The sequence below is a fragment of the Trichechus manatus genome, unplaced genomic scaffold, assembly GCF_000243295.1.
Source record: "Trichechus manatus latirostris isolate Lorelei unplaced genomic scaffold, TriManLat1.0 scaffold00056, whole genome shotgun sequence".
Lineage (NCBI taxonomy): Eukaryota > Metazoa > Chordata > Mammalia > Sirenia > Trichechidae > Trichechus > Trichechus manatus.
The window spans coordinates 9,237,587-9,259,020 of NW_004443992.1; the positions used below are offsets into that span (position 1 = coordinate 9,237,587).

Here is a 21,434-nt window from a genome sequence, read left to right on the forward strand (position 1 = left end):
CTCCTTAAGTTTAGTCTTAGGTAATCCACTGATTTGCTTATGCAGTAGAGGAACTATTAAAAGATTATCAGACCCAGCATTTGTCAGCAGCAAGACTTACTTCATATGAATTATCTTTATTAACTCCTTCCAATATCCAGATTAGACAATGTAATTCATTAAATACAGCTTCTCTGCTGCCCTTACCTGTAGGTGGTGATCCAGATGATTGTGCACAATTAATTGATCAATTAACTACTCTGAGAATAGATCTAAAAGAGACCTCATTAGAAAATCCTGACTGTGTACGTTTTGTTGATGGATCATATGCAAAAAAATACCAATGATAAATATCCAGCTGGCTATGCCATTATCAATCAATTTTAATTAATAAAGAATGGTTCTTTACCTCAATTTATTCTGCACAGCCAGCTGAATTATATGCATTAAGCCGTGCGTGTCAAACAACAAAAGACAAAACTGTAAGCATTTACATTGATAGTAGATATATTTTTGGAGTAGTCCATGATTTTGCATGCTATGGAAACAAAGAGGTTTTTTGACTTCAGCTGAACCTCCAATAAAAAATAGCCCCTTAGTTAAGGAATTAATGTATGTTATCCAATTACCTAAAAAAAATAGCAATAATCAAAATTGAAGCACATACAAAAAAATCGAGACAGAATATCAAGGCAAAGTTTTAGCTGATTATTGTGGAAAATTTACTGCAACCTCATTGATCGCTAAACTAAAGCAACAGGTTGCCTCTAAAGAGGAAAAACAAACTTGGATAAGTGCTGGTTGTAGACTTAATAAAAACACTAGATTGATAGAAGGACCAAATAAAAAATTCATTCTACCTGAATCTTTAAATGATCCTTTAATTAGAGCTTTGCATTCTCTAACTCATCATGGAATTAAGAAAATGATATAAATTATGAGAAATTACTGGTGGGTGATTTTTCCCTGGAATCTAAAAAAAATCTGTAATCAATGTGGCGTTTGTTTAGCCCATAATCTAGGAAAAACTATCATGACAGATCCTGGGCTGTATCCTCCACCAAAATGATCTTTTGCACATTGGCTAGTGGATTTTGTATAATCACCTCCCTCTATGTGTTATTACTATGTCCTGGTTATGATTTGTATGTTTCCCAGTTGTATAGAAGCATTTCCCAATAAAAAAGCTGATGCAATTATGATCATGAAAAAATTCTTAGAAAATATTTTTCTTCTTTGGGGAATTCCTAAAGAATATCAAGTGATAGAGGAACTCCTTTTACTGGGAAGATTATTCAACAATTAATGAAAATACTTTTTTAAAAAAATTGGCATTATCATTGTCCCATTCATTCCCAATCTTCAGGGAAAGTGAAAAGGGCTAATGGAATATTAAAATTAAAAATTGTTAAGTTAACAGAAGCCACAAGACTTCCTTGGCCAAAAACCTTGCCTCTGGCCCTTATGGCTATGAGATCAACCCCTATAAGAAAACATAAATTAACCTCCTATGTAATTATAACTGGACCTCCTATGTCTTTAGCTATTTCTTCATTAAACACCTCTCCTCTTGGAAATATTGATATGTTACAGTACTGTAAATCTCTAATGGACTATCCAAGAACATATTTTCAACAGGTTAAGAATGTCTTTGATGAAATCACCACTACCGGAACAATGAATTTACACCTACAGCCAGGAGATTGGGTCTATTGGAAGTGGGTTTTGATGGAAAATTGCATTGGAGCCTTACTGGAAAGGGCCTTACCAAGTACTGTTAACACAAACTGCTGTAAAATTATAAGGAATCAACCCTTGGATTCATATATCACAGCTTAAGAGGGATCCAGCTAAACTTTGGAACTCTGAAATATCAGTGGACTTAAAGGTTAAATTTACAAAACAATAATGATTTTTAATCTTTTTACCTTTTCTTTAACTTTTTCCACTTGTAAATCCTTTAATGATCATAATTCCTTTGTAATACTAGCAATAAAAATTGCTGAGGCTGTAAATGAAACTAATGCTCATATTCCCATAAGTCCTCAAGGGGAAGTACCTTTAATGGTTGTTCCTTTAACTATACAAGAATTATCCTTTTGTGCTCATCTAATGCATAATTACCAAATCCCCTTTTGGAATGATTCCTCTATAACACGTAAAATTTCTGACTGGAAATATGAAATAGCTGTGGAGACAAAAGGAATCTGGTGTTTTTCCTGAAATCAAACAGATGGATACTTTATGGGGAAGGCATTTGTTCAATTTCTATATGGGAAAATTCTTATTATTATCATAATACTGGCATAGAATGTGAAGGAAAGATACCATTCAAAAATGCTATATATCTGATTTTAATGTAACTCAAATACTCATCCATGGGGAAGATGCTAGTTAAATGGTACAGTGGTGATAGGACCAGAGAATTGTTTTGATGGATTCATCCCTCCTTTTGGAGTTTATACACTGGTTATGTTATCTGATGTAATTCCTCCTAGTGTTTATTCATGGTTAGTGCTTAAAGTACATTATTTTGTCTGTGGCTGAAAGGTTTATAAAGCCCTACCCCCAATTGAATGGGTATCTATTTTATTGCATATGCAGCACCTCATGTTTCCTTTCATGCTAAATTACCACAAGGGAAAATTTGTAATATGAGGACAACAAAAGAATTGGAAACCAGAGTTAAAATATTAGAGGAATTAAATAAAGAGTTATTTTACTAAAGAAAGTTTAATTGGATGTTCCATAGCTGCTATAGTTCCTGGAATAACAAGGGTTGGACTAGCTTGTTTTGGAAGAAAAATCATCGGATTACAAATGGTATTGGACAAGGTAGCCCTAGAACAAACCAAACTCACTGCCATTGAGTTGATTCCGACTCTTAGTGATCCTATAAGACAGAGTAGAACTGCCCTATGAGGTTTCCAAAGCTGTAAATCTTTATGGAAGCCAACTGCCACATCTTTCTCTCATGATGCAGCTGGTGAGTTTGAACCGCCAACGTTTTGGTTAGTAGTCGAGTGCTTTAATCACTGGACTACCACACTACCAGGGCTCCTGGTAGCCTTAGAGTTAGAAAAATCTATCAAAGGTCTAGGATTAGCTATAAGATTAATAGCTGAATAAATGTCTGAAACTAGAGCCATGACTTTACAAAATAGGCTTACCTTAGATTACTTGTTAGCTTCTCAAGGTGGCATCTGTGCCATTAGCCATGTTTATATTAATGATACTCAAGATGAGGTTTTCCAAGATGTTGTGGCAGCTTAAGCTCACGCAAAAGCCGCTGTTAATGTTGCATGTGTGAAACCTGAAACTTCACAGGATTTATTTTCTTGCTTTGGAAAGATGGGATCCTGGTTTCATGGAGCTTGTCAGATAATTGGCTTGATGCTTTTGGGATCTTCAAAGCTTGCAAGCAGCTATCTAAGATGAAACAATTGGTCTCTATTCATCTGGAACAACAAAAGAATAGAGAAGATCTTGATTCAAAAGAAGAATTAAACAATATGTCTAAACAGCCATATGAACAGCAGAAGAACTAGGTGGTGCCTGATTACATATTGAGCTTTTTGATCAAAGATTCTATAGAAGAATCCTGATCAAAAAGGGGGAATGTAAGAAAAAAATTAAATTCCTCATAGATTTCAGACTTGTTAGAATCTCTGAGAGCAATACTACATGAATCGTTACCCTGACTTGCCCTAACCTTAGGACTCAAAACTGTGTAATTTTTCCATAATGAAATCACATAGGACCTTGTCTTGGATGGTTGATTAGTAAAATATTTCAAATAGAAAAAGCAGTTTTCTCTGACAAAGATAATCATTTAATGGTGCAAAATGTTCGCCTTGATCAAACATGAATCACTCTCTCAAGAGAGATATGTAACTTCTTATTCTGTACCCAGTTATTTATAACCTACATCTATACTGACATCAATTATAAAAACCTATGCAAAACCCTCTCTTTGAGGGCATTCTCAACTTTAAGTGGAGAGTGCTTCCTTGTTTTGCAGATCATGATAAAAATAAGCTTCAATCATTTTGTTAAAATTTAATTCAATCTTCTATTAATTTTGACAGAAGTGTCCAAGGACCAGTAAGCCTCAAGCCAAGTGAGTAAGGAGAGCAGGAGAGTGAGGAGGTGAGAGTAGAAAGATAATGGGGTGGAGGTGTGGTTAGATGGAGCAGGTGGCTTTGCAAGACATTGTAAGAACTTTGGCCTTTGTTATTTTATCATTCCTGGCATAGTAGACCATATGATTGTCCGATTCAAAATGGCCAATACCAGTGCATTTCAGCTCACTAACACCTAGTATATCAATCTTTATGGGTTTCATTTCATTTTTAACTATTTCCAATTTTCCTAGATTCACACTTCATACATTCCACATTCCTATTATTAATGGATGTTTACAGCTGTTTCTTCTCATTCTGAGTCGTGCCACGTCAGCAAATGAATGTCCTGAAAGCTTGACTCCATCCACATCATTAAGGTCCACTCTACTTTGAGAAGGCAGCCCTTCCCCAGTTGTATTTTGAGTATCTTCCAACCTGAGGGGCTCATCTTCCCAGCACTACATCAGACAATGTTCTGCTGTTATTCGTAAAGTTTTCACTGGCTAATTTTTTCAGAAGGAGACCACTAGGTCCTTCTTCCTAGTCTGTTTTAGTCCGGAAGCTCCTCTGAAACCTGTCCACCATGGGTGACCCTGCTAGTATTTGAAATACCGGTGGCATAGCTTCCAGCATCACAGCAACATACGAGCCACCACAGTGCAACAAACTGACAGAAGCGTGGGGTTGGCCTTTACTCTGAGTGAAATGAGAGGTCACTGAAGGGTTTGAGGCACAGGAGGGTCATGGTTTGACTTCCATTTAAGAAGGATCACACTGTCTGGCTGATCTATGGAGAAGAGACTGCAGAAGTCACACGAGGAAGCAGGGAGACTAGTGAGAAAGCATTTGCAATAACACAGCCAAGATATGAAAGGAGTTCTAGTGATTTAACGATTAAGCACTAGGCTGCTGACCGAAAGGTTGACAGTTCAAACCCACCCAGCGGCTCCATGGCAATCTGCTCCCATAAAGATTACAGCCTAGAAAACCATATGGAGCAGTTCTATTTTGTCACATGAAGTCACTGTGAGTTGAAATCAATTTGATGGCACCTAACAACAGCAACGTGATTGTGTGTGACTTGGACCAGAATGGGCAAAGGAATGGCAATAAGTGACAGATTCTGGACATATTCTGAATGTATCAACAACAGATTTGGTGACGGATTAAGTGAGGGCATGTAAAAAGAGGAATTGGCATTTACTATGAGTGACTAAACCTCATAAAATGAATTAATGGCTTAAAAAGATTTCTGCAAAGAAATGGCAGATTGAAGATAAGATTTATAATGCAAATATAAGCAAACAATAGAGAAATAGCAAAATGAACACTCCCTAATCCTACAAAATTGAGAATTTCAAAAAAAAACTATAAGAAATTATATCCAGCATTGTTGGCAGTGGAGTCCTGGGTAGCACAAATAGGAAGTGCTCAGCTACTAACTGAAAGGTTGGCAGCTCAAATCCACCCAGACGTTTCTCAAAAGAAACACCTGGCAATTTGCTTCCAAATGGCCACAGCCATGAAAGCCCTATAGAACACAGTTCTACTCTGATTACATGGGATCTCCATGAGTTGGAATTGACTCCATGGCAACTGATTGTTAGCAGTGAACTTCAGCCTAAGTAGATATTATTCCTTGAGATTTTTAGCAAATGGTAGTATGAAGCCATCATGATTAACAAAACATTTAAAAAATAAGCATCAGGATTTTAAACAATATCATATTTAAATGAGATTAAAACTGTATTAAAAATAAAAGTAAAATATTTTAATGTTGTTTTGTTGTTGTTAGGTGCCGTTGAGTCGATTCCAACTCATAGCAACCTTATGTACCACAGAACGAAACACTGCCTGGTCCTGCCCTATGCTCACAATCATTGTTATGCTTGAGCCCATTGTTGCAGCCACTGTGTCAATTCACCTCATTGAGGGTCTTCCTCTTTTCTGCTGACCCAATACTTTACCAAGCATGATGTCCTTCTCCAGGGAGTGATTCCTCTTGACAACATGTCCAAAGTATGTAAGACGTAGTCTCACCATCCTTGCTTCTAAGGAGCATTCTGGTTGTACTTCTTCCAAGACAGATTTATTTGTTCTTTTGGCAGTCTATGGTATATTCAATATTCTTCGCCAACACCACAATTCAAAGCTGTCAATTCTTCTTCAGTCTTCCTTATTCATTGTCCAGCTTTTGCATGCATATGATGCAATTGAAAATACCATGGCTTGGGTCAGGCGCACCTTAGTCTTCAAGGTGACATCTTTGCTTTGCAACACTTTTGCAGCCAGTTTGCCCAGTGCAATGCATCTTTTGATTTCCTGACCCCTGTTTCCATAGGTATTGATTGTGGATCCAAGTAAAATGAAATCCTTGACAACTTCAATATTTTCTCTGTTTATTATGATATTGCTTATTGGTCCAGTTGGAAGGATTTTTGTTTTCTTTATGTTGAGGTGTAATCCATACTGAAGTCTTTAGTCTTTGATCTTCATCAGTAAGTGCTTCAAGTCCTCTTCACTTTCAGCAAGCAAGGTTGTGTCATCTGCATAACACAGGTTGTTAATGAGTTTTCCTCCAATCCTGATGCCTCATTCTTCTTCATATACTCCAGCTTCTTGGATTATTTGCTCAGTAGACAGATTGAACAGGTATGGTGAAAGGATACAACCCTGACACACACCTTTCCTGATTTTAAACCACACAGTATCCCTTGTTCTGTCTGAACAACTGCCTCTTGATCTATGTACAGGTTCCTCACGAGCACAATTAAGTGTCCTGGAATTCCCATTCTTTGCAATGTTATACATAATTTATTATGATCCACACAATTGAATGCCCTTGCTTAGTCAATAAAACACAGGTAAACATCTTTTTGGTATTCTCTGCTTTCAACCAGAATCTATCTGACATCAGCAATGATGATATCCCTGGTTCCACGTCCTCTTTTGAATCTGGCCTAAATTTCTGGCAGTTCCCTGTTGATATACTGCTGCAGCCAGTTTTGAATGATCTTCAGCAAAATTTTACTTGTGTGTAATTTTAATGATATTGTTTGATAATTTCTGCGTTCGGTTGGATCATCTTTCTTGGGAATAGGCATAAATACGACCTCTTCCAGTCAGTTGGCCAGGTAGCTGTCTTCGAATTTCTTGGCATGGATGAGTGAGCACTTCCAGTGCTGCATCTGTTCGTTGGAACATCTCAGTTGATATTCCGTCAATTCCTGGAGCCTTGTTTTTTGCCAATGCCTTCAGTGCAGCTTGGACCTCTTCCTTCAGTACCATTGGTTCCTGATCATATGCTACCTCTTGAAATGGTTGAACGTCGACCAATTCTTTTTGGTATAATAACTCTGTATTCCTTCCATCTGCTTTTGATGCTTCCTGGGTTGTTTAATATTTTCCCTGTAGAATTATTCAATATTTCAGCTCGAGGCTTGAATTTTTTCTTCAGCTCTTTCAGCTTGAGAAATGCTGAGTGTGTTCTTCCCTTTTGGTTTTCTATCTCCAGGTCTTTGCACATGTCATTATAATACTTTACTTTGTCTTCTCGAGCCTCGCTTTGAAATCTTCTGTTCAGTTCTTTTACTTCATCATTTCTTCCTTCTGCTTTAGCGACTCAACATTCAAGAGCAAGTTTCAGAGTCTCTTCTGATATCTATTTTGGTCTTTTCTGTGTTTTTAATGACTTCTTGCTTTCTTCATGTATGATGTCCTTGATGTCATTGCATAACTCGAATCAGACAAGTTATGGGATGACATCAAGGACATCATACATACATCTGGTTTTTGGTCGTTAGTGTTCAAAGCGTCAAATCTATTCTTAAGATGGTCTCTAAATTCAGATGGCATATACTCAAGGTCGTACTTTGGCTCTCGTGAACTTGTTCTAATTTTCTTCAGTTTCAACTTGAACTTGCATATGAGCAACTGATGGTCTATTTCACAGTCAGCCCCTGGCCTTGTTCTGACTGATGATATTGAGCTTTCCCATCGTCTCTTTCCACAGATGTAGTCGATTTGATGCCTGTTTATTCCATCTGGCGAGGTCCTTGAGTATAGTCACCGTTTATGCTGGTGAAAAATGGTATTTGCAATGAAGAAGTCATTAGTCTTGCAAAATTCTATCATGTGATCTCCAGCATCGTTTCTATCACCAAGGCCATATTTTCCAACTACCAATCCTTCTTGGTGTATGCTTTGCAGTGTGTGTGTGTGTGTGTGTGTGTGTGTGTGTGCGTGTGTGTGTGTGTGTGTGTGTGTGTATAGATAGATATAGATATTTCTATAATGAAATGGAACACTTGAAGTTCTATATCCTAGGCTTTAGTGAGCTGAAATGGGCCAGTATTAGCCAATTTTGAATGTAAAAATCATATAGTCTACTATGCCAGGAATGACAAATTGAAGAGGAATGGCATTGTATTCATTGTCAAAAAGAACATTTCAAGATCTATAGCAAAATACAACACTGTGTATTGTATCCTATCAGTGATAGGATAATATCCATACACCTACGAGGAAGAACAATTAATATGACTATTATTCACATTTATGTACCAACTACTAAGGCCAAAGATGAAGAAATTAAGTTTTTACAAACTTCTGCAGTCTGAAATTGATCAAACAGGTAATCAAGATGCATTAATAATTACTAGTGATTGGAATGCAAAAGTTGGAAACAAAGAAGAAGGATCAATAGTTGGAAAATATAGCCTTGGTGATAGAAACAACATGGGAGTTAAAATGATAGAATTTTGCAAGACCAAGGACTTCTTCATTGCAAATACCTTTTCTCAACAACATAAAAAGGCAGCTATACACATGGACCTTGCTGGATGCAATACACAGGAATCAAGTCAACTACATCTGTGGAAAGAGACGATGGAACAGCTCAATAACATCAGTAAGAACAAGGCCAGGGACCAACTGTGGAACAGGCCATCAATTGCTCATATTCAAGTTCAAGTTGAAGCTGAAGAAAATTAGAACAAGTCCATGAGAGCCAAAGTACAACCTTGAGTATATCCCATCTGAATTTAGAAACCATATCAAGAATAGATTTGACACATTGAACACTAATGACTGAAGACCAGACAAGTTACGGGATGACATCAAGGACGCCATACATGAAGATAGCAAAAGGCCATTAAAAAGACAGAAAAGGAAAAAAAAAGACCAAAATGGGTATCAGAAGATACTCTGAAACTTGCTCTTGAATGTCAAGTAGCTAAAGCAAACGGAAGAAATGATGAAGTAAAACAGCTGAACAGAAGATTTCAAAGGGTGGCTCGAGAAGACAAAGTAAAGTATTACAATGAAATGTGCAAAGACCTGGGGTTGGAAAACAAAGGGGAAGAACATGCTCGGCATTTCTCAAGCTGAAAGAACTGAAGAAAAAAAGTCAGGTTTTGAGTTGCAATATTGAAGGATTCTATGGGCAAAAAATTGAATGACATAGAAAGCATCAAAAGTAGATGGAAGGAATATGGAGTAACATTGTACCAAAAAGAATTGGTCAACATTCACCCATTTCAGGAGGCAGCATATGATCAAGAACCAATGGTACTGAAGGAAGAAGTCGGAGCTGCACTGAAGGAATTGGCAAAAAGCAAGACTCCAGGAATTGACAGAATACCAATTGAGATGTTTCAACAAACTGATGCAATGCTGGAAGCACTCACTCATCTACGTCAAGAAATTTGGAAGACAGCTACCTGGCCAACCTGGAAGAGATCCATATATGTACCCATTCCAAAGAAAGGTGATCAAATGGAATGTGGAAATTATTGAGCAATATCATTAATATCACAAGCAAGTAAAATCATGCTGAAGATAATTAAAAAATGGTTGCAGCAGTACATGGACAAGGTACTGCCAGAAATTCAAGCCAGATTCAGAAGAGGATGTGGAACAAGGGATATCATTGCTGATGTCAGATGGATCTTGGCTGAAAACAGAGACTACCATAAACATATGCACCTGAGTTTTATTGACTATGCAAAGGCATTCAACTGTGTGGATCATACCAAATCATGGATAACATTGCGAAGAATGAGAATTCCAGAACACTTAATTGTGTTCGTAGATCAAGAGGCAGTCATTTAAACAGAACAAGGGGATACTGCATGTTTTAAAATCAGGAAAAGTGTGTGTCAGGGTTGTATCCTTTCACCATATTTATTCAATCTGTATGCTGAGCAAATATATCCAAGAAGCTGTACTATATGAAGAAGCATGTGGCATCAGGATTGGAGGAAGACTAATAAACAACCTGCAATATGCAGGTGACACAGCCTCACTTGCTGAAAGCGAAGAGGACTTGAAGCACTTACTGATAAATGGATTACACTTCAACATAAAAAAACAAAAATCCCCACAACTGTACCAATAAGCAACATCATGATAAACAGAGAAAATATCGAAGTTGTAAAAGATTTCATTTTACTTTGATCCACAATCAATGCCCATGGAAGCAGCAGTCAAGAAATCAAATGACTTATTGCACTGGGCAAACAAACCAGCTGCAAAAGACTTTTTTAAAGGTTCAAAAGCAAAGATGTCACCTTGAAGACTAAGGTGCTTCTGACCCAAGCCATGGTATTTTCCATCACCTCATATGCATGTGAAAGCTGGACAATGAATAAGGAAGCCCAAAGAAGAATCTATGCCTTTGAATTATGGTGTTGGCAAAGAATATTGAAAATACCATGGACTACCAGTAGAATGAACAAATCTGTCTTGGAAGAAGTGCAGCTAGAATGCTTCTTAGAAGCAAGGATGACGAGACTTAGTCTGATGTACTTTGCACATGTTATCAGGAGGGATCAATCCCTGGAGAAGGACCTCATGCTTGGTAAAACAGAGGGTCAGTGAAAAAGAGCAAGATCCTCAATGAGATGGATTGACACAGTGACTGCAACAATGGGCTCAAACAGCAATGCTTGTGTGGGGCACAGGACCAGGCAGCAGTGGTTCCTTCCGTTGTACATAGGGTTGCTATCAGTCAGAACCCACTCCACGACACCTGACGACAACAACAACAAATATACATATAATGGAGTTCAAGGTGAAAGGGAGGGCAAGAAGCTGATGGTGGGATTAATTCTAATTTGCATCTGTGTAATGCTTTACATTTACCAAGCATTTCACACATGGGATTTGATTCCATCCTCATATCAACCCTGTGAAGTAGAGTCAGGAAAGGCTTTATCTCTTTTTCATAGGGAGTCAATTGAGACTAGGCTTGAGATACTCTCCAAGCTCACTCAGATAGGAGGTGATAGAGACTCCATAAATATGTTTGATAAATTAAGTGCATACTCTTGGCTGAGCGTTGTACTTGGTGGTGTGGTGGCATGCAAAAAAGAGAGAAAGTCACTCATTTCTATTTCCATGTAGCCTTCAGTCTGGGCTCAGGGAGATCAAATGCAGTGTGATTTATCTAGTGTGATTTATCTTCTAAACAGTGTGAGACTGTTTACTACATTTGCAAAGCAACATATTGGTAAAAGTGAATAAATTTAGCCCATAAGTACTCAGGAGGCAAAAAGTAAAAATGTCATTAAAGCAAAGTAGGACTAACAGGTGTATTAGGGCTCCTCTGGTGGTAAGAGGTTCATAGATCAAACTGACTTTAGTACAAAAGAACATTCACCAGCTCACAGACCTGACAAAGATTTTTAAACATCTAAAAAAATAAGCCTTTGGGGTTTAAGCAGTGTCACCAGGAATCTATGTTTTTCTCTGGCTTAGTTTTATTCCCAGGTGGGTTCTTGGCATGTGTTGGTAATCTGGCCACAGACACTCCTGCTAGATCTACAGACTCAGCCCTCCCATTGGGAAAAGAAAGCACCTCTTTGCTGGTGCCACCAGCAAAGTCAAGCTCTCCAAGAGAACTTTGAGTTCTGTGCTTGTCTCTGAACCAGTCACTGTGGCTAAGGGATTACTGTACTCTAATACGCCAGGCTTAGGTCACATGCTCACTCTTGGGTAGGGGTGGAGTAAGCCCCACCAGAATAGTTTGGGGGGGGCAGTGGCGGGGAAGCAAGGAGGAAAGGTTGGTTTCCCAGAAGAAAACAGAGATTTCCCTGCTAGAAGGCAGATTGGATGTCAGGAGTGCAAGACAAGTGCTCATTATAACAGGATAAGATTCCTGAAAAAAATAATCGTGTTACAAATTTTGAAGGAGGTATTTGAGTTCGTTTGTAATCCTATGAAATTCTGTGCTGGTTGAAAGTCAGAATGACTGGAAGGCAACTGTCTGAGGCTGGGTTCTCTAGAGACGCAAAACCAGTAAAGCATATAAATATGTATATATAGAGAGATTTATCTCAAGGAAACGGCTCATGTGGTTGTAGAGACTGTAATATTCCAAGTCTGTGAGTCAGGATAGAGGCTTCTCCTGATTCACGTAGCCACAGGGGCTGGCAAACCCAAGATTGGCAGGTCAGAGAGCAGGGCTCTTGCTCAGAGGCTGCGAAGATCAATGAATCCCAAGATAGGCAGGCAAGACCGCTGGTAAGATGCTACCTCAAGTTCCAAGAACTGGAGGTCATATGAACAGGAGCCAGCTGAAGGATTCAATGCTAGCAAAAAGCCCCCAAGCCTTGCCAGAATGTCTGCTTGTATTCTATGCAGGCCACACGCCTAAGGAAACTCCCTTTCAACTGATTGGCTACTCACAGCAGATCTCATCATGGTAGTAATCACATATCAAATCTCAACATGGAAGTGATCACATTATACGACTGCCAAAACACTGAGAATCATGGCCCAGCCAAGCTGACACAGTAGCTTCACCATTACAGCAACTATCAACAACAAAGAGTTGGTACAGGCGTACCCCGCAGAACATTTATTTGGTTTTATACTTAACATTTCCTTTCCTTTAAGTCTTACAGAAGGAGCCTGGGTAGGGCAATGGTTAAGTCTTGGATGCTAATTGGAAGGTTGGCAGTTCAAAGCCACCCAGTGGCTCTGCAGAAGAAAGACCTGGAGATGTGCTTCCATAAAAATTATAGCCTAGAAAACCCTATGGGGGCAGTTCTACTCTGTCACATTGGATCACTAGGTCAAAATCAATGACATACAACTACAACAAGTCTCATAGACAATATTTCTTCATGAACGGGTCCCTTAGTTGAGACTCATCATCTCCTTATGAATTGTACTGCCTCTGGTCTCCACCCTGCTGAAGCCAGAGGTCTGGGTGGGGACTAAGCAATACATGGCATATATAGAGAAAGGATAACCCCCAAAGACAGCCTTTCAGACTCCCTCTCAGCTACTCACTGGCTGTTTGCAAAACTTCCCCCCCCTTTAAAGCTACATTTAACTAACTGGTTGCTATTGAGTTGATTCTGAATTCATAATGACCCCATGTGTTGCAGAGTAGAACTGCACTCCATAGGGTTTTCAATAGCTGCTTTTTCAGAAGCTGGTCACCAGGCCTTTCTTCTGAGGTGCCTCCAAGTGGGTTCGAACTGCCGACTTTTCAGTTAGCAGTTGAGCATTTAACCGTTTGCACCACCCAGGGACTCCTAGGCTGCGTTTAATAACCTAATAATAACCTGTTACTGAAGAGGCAAGAGAAAGTCCCCAGCTCTCCCCACTCCCATTCCCTCACCAACCCAAGGTTGACCCTCTCCTCTTTTCAGGTTTGCATTTTCTCTTTTCACAGAGCCTTTCAACCGGAAAAAAATTCCCTCTACTCTCTATTGTTTCAACAATTCTTCATCCCATTCTCTTATTTCTGCCTCTTACCAATTGCATCCGTCTGCCCAGTAGCTATGCCACCCTCCCGTGTGACATTGAATTTTGGAGAATGGTGACACGTTGCAAAGTCCTGATCTAGAAGGAGAACACCCCACTTCCTGCTCCTCCAGCGTCCTTTATCTCTCCAGGCCCCCTCCGTAGCTCTGAAGCCAGGATGGTAAGATTCCCAGAGGAGAGCGTTTGCAAAGTCCTCTGCGTGCTTTGATAAAATTGATGATGTAAATGGAGACATTTCTTGCAACTGCTCTAGCCTACAAGAAAAAAAAGGAGTTGTGTAAATGTAATGACTCACCATTTAACGAATAATGAAGATCCTTTGTAATTTTAAATATTATTTCACAAGAGTTTTTTTTCCAGAAGTAAAAACTAGAATGCTTGATTTGAAATGTTTAAAAAATAAATACTTCTTGATATCTTTAACACAGCACTTTCATTATCAATGACTGATATAATATTTTGTTTAATGTTTCTAGCTTCTCTCCTAAAGGGTTTGAAACATGCCAATATTGTGCTCCTGCATGACATAGTCCACACTAAAGAGACACTTACATTCGTTTTTGAATACATGGTGAGTTGCTCCAGTATTTTACAAAGTATAAGGAAAAATGCTGGTGCTTATATAATGAATCTGTTAATATTTTATGGCATGATAAAACTTTCATTACAATGTGGAAGGTATCATGGATGATTACATTATTATAGTTAGTAGAGCCTTACTGTTTTTGCCCCAACTCTGTAGTCCTGCTTCTTTACCTACCACTTTTGCTATCCCCTTCCCCCTCATCAACAATAATAAATATTTTGAGTTTGCATCCTAAATAAGACTTTTGTATTTTAAAATCTATTTTGAATCACTGTCTGAGCAGAACTCAACATCTTTTCAATTAGCAATGAAGACATAAGTCACAGAGTTTTTTGTTTTTGTCTTTGTTTTTTAAATTGTGTATAAGCTTACCAAAGAACAATTCATTTTGTATTTTTGAGAAGAAAAAAATATTCAAATAAGCAGAAAGATATCATAAGGTTCTGTGTACTTGACTTGCCACCAAGGACACTTGGAGTGTGAAAAAACACCAGTGTCATTGTGTTCGGTGGCAGCCATTTAAAATAAGCATCTCTGTGCCCAGAAACAGGCTTCCTTCTAACAGCAGCCACGTTAGAAAGACACATCATGGCTGCCCTCAGCAGTCGAGTCTCAGAAAACCTGGTTATGTTCCTTTTGCACCTTATTGTCAAAAATTCTGAGCTTCATAATACCTTCTAACAGTCAAGTCTATGTTCTGCTTTAGGATGACTATCCAAGCACACTAACTTCACTCTCTCTTCTCTTTCTCTACCATTTTGTTTAGCACACAGATCTGGCCCAGTATATGTCTCAGCATCCAGGAGGGCTTCACCCTCACAATGTCAGGGTGAGTATTTAAGGGTTAGGACTCTCTTATATATTAGCAGAAGAATTTTGAAACAGACAGCCATCACAATGTTCCACAGTGCTAAATAAGAAGATGGACGTCATTGATATTCTAGAGAGAAGTTAAACATAAAATAAGTTTCTCCTTCAAGATACAGAACAACATCTAGTTCTCTGAACAGCCTAACTCTGTGTGTCAGTCATTGCCATCATGCAGTTGTATCTTTAGAAGTATAAACCAATTAAAGAGAATTACATCAAAAGGAAAGAAGTGAAGCTAGGTCATCATAAAATAAGTGCTTTCTGCATGGCAGACTACTGTGATAAATTTAGCATAATACTTCTTATAGTTCCCCGCTAGAATGAGCAAACAAACTACCTTTGTTGGATCTTAACCAGTCACTCTTTTACCTGTCCTATCAGTTCCTATTATACATATGGGACCAACTTCCATTTTTCCAGGCACTGGGATAGAAATAATAATAAACTCTTAACTAGCTGGGTTTACATATCTGTTATAATTTTTAGATACTATTTGTATTTCATACTTTTCATCCCCTAAGGTTTTACTGGCATTGATTAATTAACTGGCTTTTAAAATAACCATGAGATTTGTATATGATATGTTCATTCATTTAACGAATATTTATTTATGTATTCGCTTATTCATTCAAGAAGTATTTATTGAGTACTTTGTACTATATTCAGTTCTATGGTTTCAACAAAGAATAAGTTGTGTTTCTTTTTTTCAATAAGTTTAGTAAGATAAACTTAGTGAACAATAAGTCCAGTAGGAGATATGGACAATTAAGTGGCAGTGAGAAGCAAAGCAAACTAATCGTTATGACCATGTTAAGTATGAATTCTATGGGAACACATAGTAGGTGGACCTAACCCAGTCTTAGAGGCAGGCGACAAAAGGAATGTTTGAGAGATGGGGGTTGAGGAGAGTGAAAAAATATTAAAATAGCTAAATGGACAATGGGAGACAGAGTTAATTGGGGAAACTAAAAAGGAATGTCTTGCAGTGTGGTTAAGGACCCATTCAATTATCTGCATGATCATGGGATTTCTTTTTATGGAAGTGCTTAGCAATTCAAATAGAGGAGCAGAGAAAGTAGACAGTTGTATTAATCCAGAGTTGGGGTTTTGCCAGATACATACGAGGGAAAGATAGTTGGGCAAGAAAGTTGAGGAGATTGTCAAGAGAGCAGTTAAAGTGATAGTCAGTGGCTTCTAACCTGAGTCTAATCTGAAGGAAGGAAGTGAAGATAGACAACTTGCTGATAGCTAGGGAGAGAGTAGAAGGGTCAAGGAATGAGAGGTGTTGATTAAATAGAAGAACAGTTGAAGAAAGAAGAACTGTGAGAAAGATTGAGAGCAGGTTTTCAGGCTTTAGTGACTATCACATACCAGAGACTGTGCTAAATGCTTAGAAGGATCAAAAGACATATAAGTCATGATTCCTGTTCTCAAGGGACTCACAACCAAAAACAGGAGATATGAAATTACATCAACACACTAATACTGCACAGGACATTTGTGAATAATGACAAGTAAGAAATAAGAGCAGTACTGTAGATGTGCAAAGAAGTCAGATCTCTTCTAATCTTAAGGGGTTTCATTAAGCCAGGCCTTAAAAGATGAATTGCATTTCAAAAGGCTGGAATAGGGGAATGTGTTACAGGAAGACAGAAAGTCTTCAGCCAAGGTTCAGAGAAGGGAAGTAGAGAATGTGTTCCAGGAAGAGGATCCCAGAGTCAGGGACTGTTAGGGTTAGGAAAAAAACGATGTTTTTCAATCTGCAGGTTCTAACCTATTAGTGAGTTATGAATTTGATTTGGTGGTTAGCAACCAGCATTTTAAAAAAACAAAATACAATGAATGAGCAGAAAACAGAACATACTAGAGTGCATCACACTTAGTAAGAGTAAGTACTGTATTATTTTGTGCAAATTTTGTTCCAGTTGCAACTGTACTTACGCTTATGGATAGATGTGAATACTAAATATATATGTATTTCTTACTATGGGTTACAGTAAAAACAAAAAACCTTGAAAAACACTGGGCTTGTCTAACTTCTTTACTTTGCAAAAGAAGAAACAAAGTTTGAGAGGACAAATATTTTGCCTGAGGTTATAGAACCAGACTTTGTCATTGCTAAAAGTGACTCTTGGTTAAGATTCCTCTTCACTAATGCCATACTGTGTCTCTGGTCTGTTAGGCTGAAACACAGAGTTTATTAGTGAAAACAGGGTGCATAAGTCTAGCGAAACAGTCTGGGCAAGTGGCTGACAGCCTCACTTTCTAAGAAATAATGAACTTTGTTTCTTAGACAGTAGTCAGTAAAGGGGTTTGAGTTAAGAGAGAATGGCATGACCGGGGGGAATTTATATAACAGTGATCTGTGGGATGGATTAAAGAGAGGAAGAGGCTGGAGTTGGTTTCCATTTAGGAGTTTATTGATGTGGTCTAGCCCAGTGCTTCTCAAACTTCAGTGAGCAGAAAAATGACCTGGGTATCTGAGTCCGTAAGTCTAGGGAAAGGCCTGAGCTTCTGCATTTCTAACATGAGCCAAGGTAATGTAGATGCTGCTAGTAGAGGACCAAACTTTGAGTAGCAAGGGTGTAGGGAGAAGTAATAAAGACCAAATTATGGTAGTGACAGTAAGAATAGTATGGAAAGAACCTATGTGAAAAAAAGAAGAGTTCAGCCAGGATTAACTGGGTATGAGGAGGCAAAGGATGGGCCCAAACATGACTGATTTTGAGTTTGATTACCCAAACCCATTGCCAATGAGGGGATATCGACTCATATTGACCCTATAGGACAGAGTAGAACAGCCCCATAGGGTTTCCAAGACTGTAATGTTTTTATGAAAGCAAACTGCCACACGTTGCTCATGGGGAGTGGCTGGTAGATTAGAACTGCCAACCTTTCAGTTAGCAGCTGAGTGCTTAACTACTGCACCACCAGAGCTCTTTTTGAGCTTGATTAACCAGGAGAATTATAGCTCTAGTAACAGAAATAGGAGAAGAAGTTGGATTGGAGAGCAAGAGTCCTGTTTCAGACATGTTGAGCTCCTAGTTCAGGTGGGATATCCAAAGGGAAATGAGCGGCAGGCAACGGAAAAGGAGATTAGTGCTCATGAGGGACATATGAGCTGGAGAGTTTATAGTTAAGGACAAGAGACTGGATAACCAAAAAAGCAAACATACAAAGAGAAGAAAATTGATGACAGAACTTTCCCTTCAGGGAATGAGAAGAGGAACACGACAGCAGAAGACAAATTGAAGGTGCTTTTAGGAATGGAGACAGTTTAGAAAAATATTTTGCCATGGAAGTCAAAGGAAGAGACCATTTCAATAAAGCATGATCGAGAGTATCACTAGCATCTGGAATACAATTGAAAATCACAGTCTTGACTGCAAGGAATTTACAGATTTATGAGGGGTGTACTAATAAGTAGATGAAGTTATTAGGGGTTATCATGGATTGAATTGTGTCCCCCAAAAATATCTGTCAACTTGGCTAGGCCATGATTCCCAGTATTGTGTGATTTTGTCATCTGATGTGATTTTCCTATGCGTTGTAAATCCTACCTCTATGATGTTAATGAGGCAGGGTTAGAGGCAGTTATGTTAATGAGGAAGGACTCAATCTACGAGATTAGGTTGTGTCATAAATCAATCTCTTTTGAGATATAAAAGAGAGAAGCAAGCAGAGAGACGGGGGAACTTCATACCACTAAGAAAGCAACACCGGGAGCAGAGTGCATCCTTTGGACCCGAGATTCTTGCACTGAGAAGTTCCTAGATCAGGGGAAGATTGATGACAAGGACCTTCCCTCAGAACTGACATAAGAAGAAAGCCTTCCCCTGGAGCTGGCACCCTGAATTTGGACTTCTACCCTCCTAAACTGTGAGAGAATAAATTTCTCTTTGTTAAAGCCATCCACTTGTGATATTTCTGTTATAGCAGCACTAGATAACTAAGACAGGGGTATATGGAAGCACAAAGAAAGAAGTTATGCAATCTAAACAGGTAGGAGTAGGGATGATGTTCCCCAGAGTGGAAGCAGCAGCAAAAATGCTGGGATGCCAGGGAGGATGTGGTGTATTCCAAGAAGTGGAAGTAATTTAGTAAGACTAGATTTTAGAATAGAAGCTCTTGGTGACACAGTGGTTAAGCTCTTGGCTGCTAACTGAAAGGTCAATGGTTTCAACCCATCAACCGCTCCACAGGAGAAAGATATAGCAGTCGGCTTCCATAAAGATTACAGCCTTGGAAACCCTATAGGGCAGTTCTACTCTAGCAAGTTCTACTCACTATGAGTCGGAATTGACTCGATGGCAGTGAGTTTGGAATTCAGAAAAACAGAGTTGTCAGTGGTTAGAGATGAGGCTCTAGAGGAAGTAGAAAACAGAGCATGGAGGGAGAAGGGCCCAGCTATTTGATATGAGGAGCCATTAAGTGGTTTTAATTAAGGAGGTGACAAATTTGGATTTTCTTTTTTAAGGCTTACTCTGGTGACAGAGTGGTGAATAGACTGGAAGAAGGGCAATACTTCTTCCTGAAATGTTTATTCTCCTGACCCCACACTCTCATTTTTTCCTACCAACCTCCATACTTCCATAGTAGACTTTATATCCTCTACTCATTCCCTAAATATTGGTATCTGTTAGGGTTCCAGTCTTGACAGTAAGGCTAATCTGGAGAACAGTGGTACAAATGTGAGACAATGGTGAGAAAAGTGGAGAGCTAAATGATCAATTACTTAGCCAGAATTGATGGGAGAAGGAAGACGCAAGAGTGAAATGATTTTTCTGGCTTTGAGTATTAAGATGGATGATAGTACAATTCACTGAGATAGAAAAACAGGAGGAAAAATGGATTTTGGAGGGATATGCCGTAGTGAGTTAAGTTTTAAACATGTTGAGTTTGAGGTGATTATGGGATGTCCAGGTGACCTTCAGATTATATGGGCCTAAAATTCAGGAAAGAGATCAGAGATGGAGATAAAGATTTTGAAATCATCAGAACACAATTGTTAATTGAAGTGGACATGATGGCTCAGGGAGACTATATAGAGTGATAAGAGAAGGTCAAGGCTAGAACTCTGAGGAATATCAATATGTTAAACATTGGTAGAGGAAGTGGAACCTATAAAAAGAACAGGGAGTAGGAGAAAAAATTGGAGATTGTACCAAGGGGGGAGAGAGCTTCAGGAAGGGAGATATGATCAATAATGCCAAATGCTGTAAAGGTAAGGAAAGAGAAGTATCCATAGGATTTCATGGCAAAGGCATTGGTGACCACATTTGGAATAAAGTGATCATCACAGAAGCCATTTTATGGTGGGATGAATTTCACATTTCAGAGGACGAACAGTTCTGTATGATGACAAGATCCAGTGTGTGACCATGAGAGTGAGTGGCTAAAGTGGGTTAGAGTAGATCATTAGAGCGAGGAGAGCTCCCGAAGTTGGTCTCATGGGCACTGATGTTATGGAGCAACAGCTGTGAAGCAGGAGCCAAAATCTTCAGTGAATGATGGAGAGCATTTGGGAGTTCAGTGGATGACAGTAAAAACAGGGTAGAGGAACATGTAGCTGGATGGCATGAAAGTCCAAGGGACAGAGATTTTTACTGAAGAGTGGAGAAGTAATGGTTTTGAAGTGGTATTAGGGAGTGAGGAGGCAGATGACCCCACTTTTCAATGACTTAAAAGTGTGAGAAAGTTGGAGAAAAACTAGCATTTACTTAACAGTGCTACAGGGAAGCAGTGAATTCAGGATCTCATTTAAGCAAAGGAGCCAGAAGGAAAGTCACTGGAGAGGTTAGGTTGTAGGGAATTTTTTAACCATGATCGAGGAGTGGAGAGTGAACATCAAAAAAGTTTGGGAGACAGAGGGACAATGGATACTGGGTTAAGTGAGAGTAAGCACAGAGCAGTATAGAAATGAGTTTATGGGGGAAAAAGTTTCATCAGAGAGGCTTGTGTTTTGATTAGTGACTGTGGTGGTTAAGATTGTGTGTCACTTTGGCTGGGCCATGATTCTCCGTGTTTTAATGTAATCACTCCCATGATTGAATATACTGTGAGTAGCCAATCGGATGAAAGGGAGTCTCCTTGGGGGT

The 21,434-nt window shown here is 38.9% G+C and overlaps 1 protein-coding gene across 3 annotated transcripts in view; it reads left to right on the forward strand.

Moving 5' to 3' along the window:
- CDK15 (cyclin dependent kinase 15) overlaps nt 1-21,434 on the forward strand; it is a 103,054-nt gene that overhangs the window by 12,342 nt on the left and 69,278 nt on the right. For all 3 annotated transcript variants that reach the window (XM_004378230.2, XM_004378228.2, XM_004378229.1), the window contains exons 5-6: nt 14,357-14,451; nt 15,233-15,295. In XM_004378230.2, coding sequence (XP_004378287.1) covers nt 14,357-14,451; nt 15,233-15,295 — 158 coding nt within the window. The remainder of the gene's footprint in view (nt 1-14,356; nt 14,452-15,232; nt 15,296-21,434) is intronic.